Raw genomic sequence first — 13,119 nt, 5'->3', positions numbered from 1 at the left:
TTCGTCAGGACTAAATCATTATGACCGGACATATCACACCACAGTTTCGTTTGTTATTGAAATTGTTTAATTTCAACTTAACAGTCATTCGTTTAAAAATATGCACGGCTACATCGTGAGCTGCAGATGGCAGGGCCGAATTCTAATTTCGCACTTGCATTTCCTACGATTCGGCTTTACAATGATCGCAAGCCACCAAACTCAAAAAAAGCACAAGTTCAAACACTGGCTCTGCTTTTCGTTTCCATTGCAACTGTTAACACTAACAAAATGTATGCGGATAAGACAGCGAAGGTCTGACAACCGCAATAAAACCAGGAGCAACTCGTTAAGACAACCTGTTGCTCATCACGCTCATCTCCAAAAAGACTCGCTTTGATGCATATGATTGAAAAGGATTTCCGAGCTAAAGGAAAAGTAACCACGTAAACTTTTGTCGAAAGCTATTTGAAATGCCCTTCCTAAGGGTGAACGGTCTCCCAACCCTCAAATCGAGTCACCACATTAATTTATAATACAAAAGTACAAAATGAAGGGCTGAGAAACGAGCGTTTGAAACGTGCTCACCGCAGCCCGTGATCCTAACCAAGGAAAGCGTTCACACGCTGGCAGGTTAGACGGGAAACGTTCCCCCGTTACAGCCGATGAATACGACCCAACGTTTCTCCACTACGCGGGTTTTAAACGGCCGTGCCTCCGCGTGGCTCTCGGTTGCGTTTTTGAGTTGTGCCGCGTGCGGTTCGGCACGGTGCCGCACGACGACGTTTCGTTACAACGGAGCCGTGGGGTTTTCTTCTGGAGCCGAAGCGAATTCATCCCTGGAGAAGCGCGTGGGGGGGGGGGGGGGGTGGGGAAACGTCGGGACGTCAAACCGAGCACGCGGTGCAAAATAAACTAAAACTCAACGGAGGGTTACGATCTTTTTCCCGGCTATTTGAGAAGAGAGTCGCGTGTTGAGAGGCACCCGGGCGTCACTGTAGGTCAAATTCCTCCTCGCTCGAGATGTCGTCCTGCCGAACAAAAACATAAAATCACAAAACAATAAGCACGCTTCAGAAACAGGCACGTCTCTGTACGTTAACGAACGAACATACGAAGCATTTCCCCCTCGCCGCTGGGGACCGAGGTCTAGGCGGATATGTGAAAAGGTCAGTTATGTAAACATCTAAATAAAGCAGACTGCCTTGAACATTAGAAAATAATGTTTTTAAAAGTGAATGCGCACAAGACTAGTAACACATTACCGTGCGTGAAAAGGTCAGATTGGCGAACATGTATAGAAAGCTATAGTTTCATTATGAAAAAACAATGATTCAACTTGTAACGCACCACACGGTATGGGGCCATCCATTTAGCAGGTACGCAAAAATCTGTCAAAACTTGACCTCTCCTCCCTGTACGCACGCGTACTTTTAACATCCCCCCCACCTGCATAAGTTCGCTTGACGCAGCCCCCCCCCACCCCCCCAAATCCGATATTTAATCCACGCAGAAACGACCAAGAATTAACAATATTAACGTGTTTAAGCAAACAGATAGTCCACCACCGGACTATCAAACTCATTTGAAGGCCAATGTAGACAAATTATTATCGAGGCTTCACCCCCCACCCCCCCCCCCCCCCCGTTTCCTATGCGTAGATTGTCAGTAGACCCCCCCATACGTAACCGTACGCATTTGGGTTAAACCCCACCCTCCCCCCTCCATGTGTAACGTACTAAATGGATGGGCCCTATTCATTCCCTCTCGATGAGAAAGAACTGCAGTTAAGCAGGAGACGAAGTAGCCAGGCCGGTGAGCTGGCACCACCAATTGCCCAAGCTCTGTGGACCTCTACACATTAATGTTTTCAGCCAATTAATGAGTCTTTATACATTTGGGAGGAACCCAGAGCACACAGAACAGACCCAGCCATGCGAGGGGGAAACACTCTACCCCATACAGGTGGAACAACAGGCGGTCGGATATGCGACGTTGTACTCAACGACGCGAGTGAATGTACAGAGAAATTCACGGGTCTACCAAGTTCACCTTTTGCAGTTTGGCCCTTTTCTGCACGTTTCCGTCCGAGTGGTCGTCTTGAGCGGTCTTGCGCTTATTCCTGAAGGAAAGCAGGGAAACGTGGAAACGTGTCACCAGCTCCACAGTGCAGTGTATCTACAAGCATCGTCATCATTGTCGCAGGATATCCCAGGTGAGCAGGAAGCAGAGGTCGCAAACGGGTTTTGATTCCTTACCCCTACCCGAAATGAGTGACAAACGGTTACTCACCAGTGACTCACGGCCTACCCGTACCCGTACCCGGCCGCACCAGGGTCGCAAACGGCTACCCGGCCGGGTACGGGTAGCCGGGTATCGGGTAGGGTACGGGTATCGGGTACCCGGTTGCGACCTCTGGCAGGACGTGGTGGCACGCAGGAGTAGTCATGCACTTGATGAAGAAAACAGAGATGACACACAGAGAGACTTGGAAATCGAGAGACACACATTGGAAACAGAGACAAAGACAGCAAGGGAGACACAGAGGCATGGAGGGAGACATCGACACAGGGATTACAGTCACAGAAACACGAAGAAAGACACATGGACAAAGATATACAGAGAGACATAGAAAACAACATCATAGAGAACGACGACAATAACACACACACGTAAAATAAGACACAGAGACACCGGGACTTATGGACACGCGTAAAAAGACACAGAGAGACACTGCGTGACGTGAGCTGTGGGATGGCGTACAGGCCACAGGGTGAGCCCAGGGCCTGGCAGTGAGCGGCACACTGCTCCAGATGCTGCTTGATGGTCCCCACCATCTCCGCTTTTGGCAGCTCCACACACTTCACCATCTTCCGGAGGTCTGCAACAGCAGCAGCAACAGCGATAGCAGTAGTAGCAGTAATAGCAACAGTGGCGGCAGCAATCATAGCAACAGCAGTAGCAGTAGTAGCAGCAACAGCAGCAGCAACAGCGATAGCAGCAGCAGCAGCAGCAGTGATAGCAGCAACAGCAGCAGCAGCAGCAGTGATAGCAGCAACAGCAGCAGCAGTAATAACAGCAACATGAGCAGCAACAGTGGCGGCAGCAGCAGTAATAGCAGCAACAGCAGCAGCAACAGCGATAGCAGTAGCAGCAGTGAAAGCAACAGTGGCAGCAGCAGCAGTAATAGCAGCAACAGCAGCAGCAACAGCGATAGCAGTAGCAGCAGCAGCGAAAGCAACAGTGGCACCAGCAGCAGTAATAGCAGCAACAGCAGCAGCAACAGTGGCGGCAGCAGCAGTAATAGCAGTAGCAGCAGCAGTAATGGCAACAGTGGCGGTAGCAATCGTAGCAACAGCAGTAGCAGCAGTAGTAGCAGCAACAGCAGCAGCGATAGCAACAACAGCAAGGTCAATGATAGATCAACATATGACACAAAGTTTAACGTGAACTCTCTTGAAATTAAATATTTTTTACATTAATTTTACCAATCGATTGCATCAATATAATGATATCAGCAGGGGATTGCTGGGTGGATCAAGGGTCATAGACTGGGTCAGAGACACTTAGTCCATTGGTAGGCACCACCCAAAGGTAGAAATCTTTAGTCGTACCAATTTATTTATACGACTAATACAAGTTAATTATTTCATAACCCACTCATGTCAAGTGGTTATCACATGATTCACTGTTATTGGCCACACGAAGAAACGGGAACCACTTAAGAGTTATGACACCTAAGTTGAGACTGACAAGTAAAATATCTGATTTGGGCTCATGGGCTGAACCGGCAAAACTGAGATCCTAGGATCAAACATGGGCAGTCCCGTTCTTGAGTTTCATAAGTAATGGGATTTTTTCCAGGATAAATACAGGTTCTGCTTCTGATGAAACTGGAACTCAAGTGTGGCGAGTTGGAGAATAAAAAAAATTAACCCGTAAAAACAAAGTTTTTCACTATAAATCCTTTATATGCGTGGCATCGGTTTTATTTTATTATTCATTTCTGTTTTTCTTGAGTAAGAGTTTCATTTTTATCACATTGGTATTTTAAATTAAATATGAAAAAAAAAATTCCTAAAAAGTGGAAAATTTTGGAAAAATTTTTTCACGAAAATAAATTGTCACGCACAACGAGTCTGTGTGCAAAATGTCAGCTCGATTGGATCACGGGAAGTGGGTTAAAAAACGACCGAAAGATTTGCACGGTCGTAAGCGCGCAAGCAAGCAAGCAAGTGAACTTAATATAAAGGATTTAAAAATGGCATTTACTTGCCGTGGAAAGCCTCACTGGGTATCGCGATTATTTTTCAGGAGGGTCCTGCCACGTTTTCACAGTAGGGGGCTATCGCTGTAACACGATTTTTGTTCCTGGGTAGGAAGTGTTATTTTCTAATTGCATATGCCTCAAAAGTACAGAAAATGGCTATTATTCCCCACAAACTTTGCTTTTGTGACCAGGTCTTTACGTGAAGGAATGACACAAATTCACATCACGTTTTCTCATTGAAAATAGGTACATTTCAAAATATCACTGTCCTGGTCACAAAAGCAAAGTTTGTGGGGAATAATACCCATTTCCTGTACTTTTGAGGCATAAGCAATTATGAAATAACACTTACTACCCAGGAACAAAAAATATATATTTCTTTGTTACACAGTGAATTAGTTGTTGCTGTGTATATACCTGCGGAGGTCATTTTCACATTTGCCTAATTTGGACTGCGACGGCGGCAAACGATGCCTTACCCTTGCGAGCAACGTCACGGGATCTTTTAGACGTCCGCTGTGTTAATACACCCCGCAGTCATAACCAGGGTGGCCGTTTTCTGACACGTGGCAGTACACGGCTCTCTGCGTGAAATGACTCCGCCTCGCGACGCCGATAAGGCCAATCGGGATAAAACGGCTGTGGGCAATTCAGGGGCGGTGCGACATCATCACTCGAGGGAGCAGAGACTCACTCTGCACGGTGTCCATCAGACAGGTCATGTCTTCCTTGAACTCGTCACCGCACAGACACTCCTTGATGTATCTGCGTGAAACGGAGACAGTGACAAGAGGGTTCGTAACGGAGTCGAGCACAGCCGCTGAGTGTTGCCCACCCACCCACCCTACCTCCCCAAAACCCAGTGGGTTTTCTTGGGGTGCTCCAGACGCTGTCGCCTCGACAGACCTGGTCTTCACCTGAGGACGGCTGCTTGCGTTGTGGCCGAAACGTCGTGAGAATTATTTTATTATGTTTTATTTTTATTATTTTATTACTTCCCTTCTACGTGACTTTACCGAAAGAACCAAGAAGATGAAGGTTTTTTGGGGTTTTTTTGGGGTTATTTGGGGTTAGATCGTGGAAATATAAACGTGCGTCGTTAAAGCCGCCCACCACCCGACACAGCCAATTAGTAGGGTTTGGCACGTAAACAAAACACGCCAATTAGTTACTACTTCAGTACACAGACGTGTTGGAGAGTAAATCCACAACATTAACAATTCGAGTCCTGCGATGTTTCGCTGGTGATTACAACCAGCTTCATCAGGCGATAGCCAGGTTTAACTACACATTTATATCTACACGATCTAACCTGAAAAACCTGTATTATGGATATTGGCCGCGAAAGCCGAGGCGTTAACTCTTTCCCGTTCTGTACATGGACGTCATCAGTTTTTCTTCTGATTCCGTTTGGATTATGTACATTTACGTTATCGGAACGGAATTGATTCCGAACAGAATCTAAAGTAAAGGGCCACCACGCGGGAGGGCGCGTGGCACAGTTTGGCGCCAGCTATCGTAGACTGCGGTTGTGTGTTTAGTTGCTGCAGCTCCATACTATTAACATTCCTTCCCTTTATTAATGCTAACCCTACTCACTCCCTTTGATGCTGCTAATCCTGCATAATGCACGGGCATAATATGACTTTGAAACCCCACACCCACCTCCTATGCATTCCACAAGTAGTACTAATCACATATCTGCATTTCCCATAAATATGCTAAATTCCTCTTGATTTGCAAATTATTTTGTCAAGGCGCTCTTCCCCCTCCAACCCAGCTTAAATATACGCTCCAAGCCTGGTGGTGCCCATTCAGACGCTGTCTTCCCGACAGCCCTGTTCTTCACCTGAGGACGGCTGCTTGCGTTGTGGCCGAAACGTCGTGAGAATTATTTTATTATGTTTAATTTTTATTATTTTATTATTTCCCTTCTACGCGACTTTACCGAAAGAACCAAGAAGATGTGTCACTACAGTTCTCTGCGGTGAGTACAGTGTCTTTAAAAACAGCGGCGCTACGCCTTCACAAACAAAATCAACGCTGAAACTGCTCGCGCGTTCCTAGTTTCAGCGGCGATTCAACGGGGGAGCCGCCCCGCGTCTTTCAGGCGTCTCGGAACAGGAGAAAAAGGGGTAAATGGACGGCACTCACCGCTCGATGGAGACGGAGGTGCGCGACGCTCCGGCGAGGAGGGCTGCGAGGGCGATCTGCGCGGGGCTCGCGAGGAGACACGCGTCCGTCGAGAGCGCCCGCTGCAGGAACTCCTCGGCCCCTTTACGCAGGGCCTCGGCCTGCGCGACTTCCGCGAAGTTCGTCTGCCGTTGGCGGTGCCGTCGACGGCACAGGTGGAGAGGGTGAACATGGATTCATCGTTTAATTTTTTTTTTTTTGGGTTGGTCACGTAACGGTCCGTTAACAATTCCGGGACAATTTTCCTGATGGAGCTGGTTGTAATTACCAGCAAAATGTCACAGTACTCAAATTGTAAATGTTGTGGCTTTACTCTCCAACACTGAAGTAGTAACGTCACAAACAACCTTACTGATTGGTGGGTTTACGACACATTTAAATTTACGCAATCCAACCCAAAAAGACTTTTATTACGAGTGACGGTCTGGCCAAACACGTGTCATAACACCCTCCACCAGCTGACACAGTGGACACAGGGGAAAAATATTTGAGCCCTCAAATGGGCAGGCGAACATGTGTGTACACCACGGGTCTGTCTGTAAACTAATTTTTTTTTTACATTTTACCAGGTAAGGCTCACTGAATATATAGATCTTTTTCAGAAGCGACCTGGCCAAAAATTATAGCCTGACAAAGTGGCTAATCTCGTGGACATTTATACAGGTAGGAACAACAGTTCCACACTGCCCACCAGGGATTAATTGTCTGTCTGTCTGTCGTGCATAGCCACGCCCTCGATTTGTATTTCATAGAGCACTTCGGGCGGGCTCAGCACCACGTGACGCAGCTTGTGCCGCGTCACACGAATCGCGCGAACGCGCTGTCCAACCAAGTTCCTACCTGCCCCCTCCGAAGGAACGTGTTAGCAGGCAAATACGCTAAATGAGGAGGGGAAAAAACCGGAGTACCCAGAGAAAAATCCATGTTGACCACGGGGAGAGAGAGACACACATGCAAACTCCAAATATACAACAGGCCTCAAGGGTGAGGATCGAACCCACGACCTCCTGTATACCAGGCGAGGCAGTTAACATCTCGCCACCGTGGCGCCCGTCCGCGTATCTCCATGGCACCGCATCGGCCACACCTTGATGTGAATGAGGAAGCCCTCGAGCGGGCGGTAGGGCGTGTGAACGGTGAGGTGAAAGCGCAGCTCCTGCGTGAGCAGCAGCTCGTGGGCCAGCACCAGCTGCAGCGCCTGCTCGCGCCCGCTCTCCGCCTCCTGCTGCAGGTTGCCCACGAACTGCATGCTCGACACGTTGAACTCGTCCGCCTTGCACGCCAGGAAGGCGGCCGTCAGCCTATCGCGGGGGGGAAAGCCGGGTGGTGGTGGTGGGGGACGTGTTTAAGGAAATTGTGAGTATGTGCGACGGTTCCAACGCGAAGCAGTAGGGAACCTACGGGCCGTGACTTCACACGTTGCATATTTGGTGTTTGCGTGTCTCTCTCTCCCCGTGGCCGCGTGGATTTTTCTCCGGGTCCTCCGGTTTTTCCCTCCACATTTAGAAACGTGCGTTTAGAGTGTTTGGCTGCCATCAATTTCCACGTGATAAACCACTTTGTTGAGCTATAATTTGTGTTAATTCTAGATTTGAAGCTTTCGTGACTGCAAGGATTCATACTCTTAGGTTTTTTCGGTAAAGTCACGTAGGTAGAAAATAAATAATACAAATAAATAATAAAATGATGGAAATAATAATAGAAATAAAATAATAAATCACGACGTTTCGGGCGCAACACAAGCGTCCGTCATCAGGTGGGACAACCGCAGCACGAAGCAATTGCTGCAGTGGGCTATAATTTGTGGCCAAATTGCTTCTGAAAAAGAGCTACATAGCTCAGCGGACCTTACCTGGTAAAATGAAAATTGTTCAGTTTAATTTTGTAAACGGCCTGCGGACGATAATTATAATCCATCGCTGCAAGCACCTGAACCATGCGCCGACTTGGTAACTGCGACCCAACATCAGCAAGGCGTCAGGGCGGTTGGATTGGTTTAGGATCGAGGGTTAGTGCAGGGGTGAGGAACCTATGACGCACGACTTCATTTCATATTTCATTTCATTCAGCCCGTGACTTCATTTCAAATGGCTTGCGGCATAATTTCATACGGACCGCGAGTTCATTTCACATGGCCAATGGCTTCATCATTTCATGCGGCCCACGATTACATTTTAAGTTTTTGTTCAGAAACCTTGTGCTTAAGATGTAAGACTCGAGTGACTGCATAGCCCGTATGTTGGCATTCATCAAATGAACTCATCACTTAAAGGTAATGTTGCATTTTACCCGTGATTCACGCACATGCTCTACTCACTAAAAAATTGAAACATAAACTACTGAATAAAAAAACCTATCTGGGCCACTTGGTCACACTGCTGTCAGAACTGACCTCACTAATGGAATGTGATAACACTCACAGGATGTTGCGTGGATGATATTCCATCACCGAGTTGTTGAGATAAAACCTCTTAAAGTAGCAGCAGGCGATAGCCTGCAAGTCACACACATGGGAGACACGAGTTACGTCAATCATTTATCCCGTCGTCTTTTTCCCAATGTTATTCCAATCGTGCCAAAGGCGTCACGGGCGCAAAGCGCTGCAGCGGGAGTCGAACCTGTGTGGAGCGGGGCATGGGCGGCTTGAACTTGGTGCACAGGTCTTGGAGGCAGCGCTCGTAGTGACGACACAGGGCGAGCTCTTCCGACGGGGTGAGAAGCAGAGAGTCGTTGACGGGGCCCTGGGAGCGAGCGGTGGACAAGCGGTGGACACGCAGGGGAGGGGTGGACGACGCACACACATTGCTGAAGATTCCTCAGGGTTCTGTGGAAGTGCATAGGGCCCAGAGAACCAAAATACAAAATACAAAATCATCTATCTGTCCCCCCAATTGTGTTATTGGCATCAGGTCGTGGAGATGAAGAATCCGTTTTGATGTCTCGCAGAGCAGTGACACCCTTCGTCGCGAACAACCAATGGCAGTGATCACCAACAGGGCTACCTCCAAGATCCTTTCAAGCGCACACTTTGGAATGTAGCTAAAACCAAGTAGACAACTAAATCTAATGGGATGGATTTACTCTTTTTACAGTTGTTCGTGACCCGGTTGAGACCATGAACTCAATGCCCTTGAGAACCCGGTCTAATCGCAGGTGGCTGAAACCCAGATTTGAAGCCCAGGATTGTCAACGACGCCGGCTCAGTGAGGCCTGCCACCAGTAGTGAGATGTTAACTACCTCGCCTGGTATACAGGATGTCGTGGGTTCGACCCCGACCCTGATGCCTGTAAATTTGGAGTTTGCATGTTCTCCCGAAACGTCACGTGGATTTTTCTCTGGGTCCTCCGGTTTTCCCTTCACATTTAGAATCAAAGTGCGTTTGGAGTATCTGGCTGCTATGAATCTCCATCATATGATAAGCCACTTCGCTGAGCTTTCATTTGTGATAGCCAAGTCACTTCTGAAGAGCTGTATAGCTCAGGGGGCCTTAACTGGTATAATAATAGTCCATCGGTTAAGTGACATTGGTTAAGGTTTTTGTGGTTTATGTTTTGCCTCCTATAGGACCACGTGGTTTCGACAAATGTAAAAATTTTGACTAACGCACGCGGGCGCCAATTTCGGCAAATCCGAGCGCTGGTAAGTGGGCTGAGCATGCCTCAGCCGATTAGCGATGCCCATTTATGAGACCTCGACTGGCTTTGTTTACATTGTTCCCTGTTATGGCAGCGAAAAAACTCTCTTGCAGACTCACGTAATTCGTATATTCGATGCTATTTCGGTTAACCGTAGTTTTCATGGAACGGATTAAAAACGCTAACCGTGGGACTACTGTAGCTGAACAGTTTTTAGTTTCTCCTACCTCTGAACAGACATCATTCAATTCAATTCAATCATCGATGCAGGGAACTCAGGTCCCACACCTTAGCATTCTTCCTGAGCTTGGTCTTGAACCTCTCGTTGGCTTCCCGCCTTAACGCCGTAATCTCCTCCTCCTTGCCAAACGTCCAGTGCGTCTTCTGCGTGCTGTTGTGGTACATCGCGACCGCCGCTCGCCGCTGTGCGGACCAGAGCGGAGGGTGGAGAGAAAAGTTAAAGAGTAATATTTTAAACAACTTTTTTTTTTAAACACGCTTTTATGAAATGTCCCGTACTAGTAATGGAAGAACTCCACGACTCCAGGAAGTGGCCTCGAAGCTTGCCACAACGTAAGGGACCGTGGGCAATTACAGCCAACGTCAGTTTACCGTGGACAATTAGACCCAAACCGAAACATAACATTAAAAAAGACTTGTTTTAAAATATATATTTTTTGATAGAATATAGTATTGTCATCAGTATGACATATGTATACCAAGTTTGCAGTCGATATCACATTGGGAAGTGGGTAAAAATTGAGTTACAAGATTTGAGGATACGACAACAGACAGAGTTGAGGATACAACGGACAGAGTGAGTTAAATAAAAGCGTTTAAATAATCATAAAAAGGATGTTTGGGTTATGAGCACGGGGGGAGGGGAAGAGGGGGTAACAGCTTAGCTTAGGTGTTGACCTTTGGTTGGCTCGTGTGGTTAAGGTGAGGAATAGGTAGTGTGGTTGGTAAGTGTGGTTATGGTTAAAGATATTTAGCTTTAATTTAATTTGGATAGTGTGGCTATGGTCTGGTTGGCGCGTGTGGTTAGCATTGGAGGGTAATGGCTCGTGTTTAGTGGGTCTGTGCGCTGGGGGTTAGCGTTCGTGTTTGGTTAGTTTGGTTACGTGCAGAACGAGTGCAAGGCTTTAGCTGGTTGGCATGTTACAGTGTAGAGATATGGCTGGTGGTGGAGATGAAGGTTCGTGTGGTCGGATTTAAGAGTTATCGGTTAAGAGCCTGGGGTTGTCATTCAGACTCTGTCTCCCCGACAGACCTATTCTTCACCTGAGGACGGCTGCTTGCGTTGTGGCCGAAACGTCGTGAGAATTATTTTATTATGTTTTCTTTTTATTATTTTATTATTTCCATTCTACGTGACTTTACCGAAAGAACCAAGAAGATGAATCCCTGCAGTCACGAAAGCTTTAAATCGAAATTTAAATCGAAAGTTGTGTAACAGCTTGTTCGGCTCACGTACTCTCTGTATTACAGTACAAACAAAATCATTATACATTGTCTATCCATGGCTGGATGACCGCCTCATCGCCACCTAATGTCTCATAAGGAAAACCCCACACATGGTAAAACGAATGGTGGAGTATGGTGGAGTATGGTGGAGTATGGTGGAGTATGGTGGAGTATGGTGGAGTGGTGGAGTAAGGTGGAGTATGGTGGAGTGGTGAAGTATGGTGGAGTGGTGGAGTATGGTGAAGTATGGTGGAGTGGTGGAGTATGGTGGAGTGGTGAAGTGGTGGAGTGGTGGAGTATGGTGGAGTGGTAGAGTATGGTGGACTATGGTGGAGTGGTGGAGTATGGTGGAGTGGTGGAGTGGTGAACTATGGTGGAGTGGTGGAGTATGGTGGAGTGGTGAAGTATGGTGGAGTGGTGAAGTATGGTGGAGTGGTGAAGTATGGTGGAGTGGTGAAGTGGTGGAGTGGTGAAGTATGGTGGAGTGGTGAAGTATGGTGGAGTGGTGGAGTGGTGGAGTATGGTGGAGTGGTGGAGTGGTGAAGTGGTGGAGTGGTGTGGAGTATGGTGAAGTGGTGGAGTGGTGATGTATGGTGGTATGGTGGAGTATGGTGAAGTGGTGGAGTGGTGGAGTGGTCCCTCACGGTGTGACGACGGCGTGGTGACTTCCACACTCACACACGGCCTGAGTTCAAGTACTCGTGTCACTTGCTGAGGCACATCGGCAGACTCGAGCGCAGGGGATTCCGAGGGTTCAGGCGAAGCGTTGCGATCGAGAAGAGGCCTCACAGCAAAGACAAAGATCCCCCGTGTAGCCTGTAACAGACTGTAGGGGCAAGTGCTGTTAGCGAGCAGCACCTATGAAGGCCGGCACGGCACACGAGGGGGTGGGTGGCCAACACCATTTAGCCCGGCCGCCTTTATCTCCCCAGTGGCGATGTTTACACACCGCAACAGATACTCATTTGAGGCTGAGTCGACCTAGGGGATGCCCAGGACCGGTTCAGATGTTGGCCGTGAGCGGGAATCGAACTCGGCTCGCCGGGGTTCGTATCGCAACGCGCTAACCGCTGCACCACCGCTCCCCATCAGCGCGCACACATCACAAAATCCCCCCTCACAGCAGAACTTAAGCAGCGGGAGACGAATGCGTAGAGCTCACTTTACGGCAAAGGGGCGCGCGTTCTGTTGAGTTCCAAACGCAGGGCGTCTTCGTCTTTAATTTGGACGACGATAAGAATTTGCGATCGTCAGACGGGCTGATTTCGACATTTACTATGACAACAACGTGGGTGCAACCACGGTCACTCGCCGCGGCGAAGTCGTCCGGGGGAAACGCGCGGCACGGAGGTTTTGGTTCCGGGTCAGGCTTGCCACCAACGCGAAACAACGTGGGGCATTAGTTTGACTTGAAGCTTTCGTGGCCGCATGGATTCATATTCTTTGGGTCTTTCGGTAAAGCCGCGTAGATAGAGAAAAATAAGAAATGTAGTTGGATATTTTTTTTTACCTGATGACTAATTGCTTGTGTTGCGATCGAAACGTCGTGATTTTTTAGGATTTTTTTATATTAC

At 48.0% G+C, this 13,119-nt stretch overlaps 1 protein-coding gene across 3 annotated transcripts; it reads right to left on the bottom strand.

Moving 5' to 3' along the window:
- Positions 1–49: 49 nt before the first annotated feature.
- Positions 50–12,887, bottom strand: CCNH (cyclin H). 3 transcript variants are annotated; one of them, XM_078617139.1, is made up of 11 exons: positions 12,713–12,887; positions 12,224–12,372; positions 10,367–10,501; positions 9,061–9,183; positions 8,863–8,936; positions 7,530–7,743; positions 6,404–6,567; positions 4,944–5,014; positions 2,743–2,860; positions 2,032–2,101; positions 50–1,010 (listed from the first exon to the last, which is right to left on the bottom strand). In XM_078617139.1, exons 3-11 carry the CDS (start codon positions 10,481–10,483, stop codon positions 972–974), a joined length of 990 nt encoding a protein of 329 aa, XP_078473265.1. In that variant the 5' UTR covers positions 10,484–10,501; positions 12,224–12,372; positions 12,713–12,887; the 3' UTR covers positions 50–971. The 3 variants fall into 3 exon arrangements, with proteins under 3 accessions (XP_078473265.1, XP_078473263.1, XP_078473262.1); XM_078617137.1 differs by lacking the exon at positions 12,224–12,372 and having other exon boundaries at positions 10,367–10,502; positions 12,713–12,848; XM_078617136.1 differs by lacking the exon at positions 12,713–12,887 and having other exon boundaries at positions 12,190–12,329.
- Between the last annotated feature and the right edge of the window lie 232 nt (positions 12,888–13,119).

Source organism: Lampetra planeri, chromosome 53 (genome assembly GCF_965212315.1).
Source record: "Lampetra planeri chromosome 53, kcLamPlan1.2.h2, whole genome shotgun sequence".
NCBI classification, from domain to species: domain Eukaryota; kingdom Metazoa; phylum Chordata; class Hyperoartia; order Petromyzontiformes; family Petromyzontidae; genus Lampetra; species Lampetra planeri.
The sequence above is the reverse complement of the archived record's forward strand: the minus strand, read 5'-3'. Positions and strand labels throughout refer to the sequence as shown.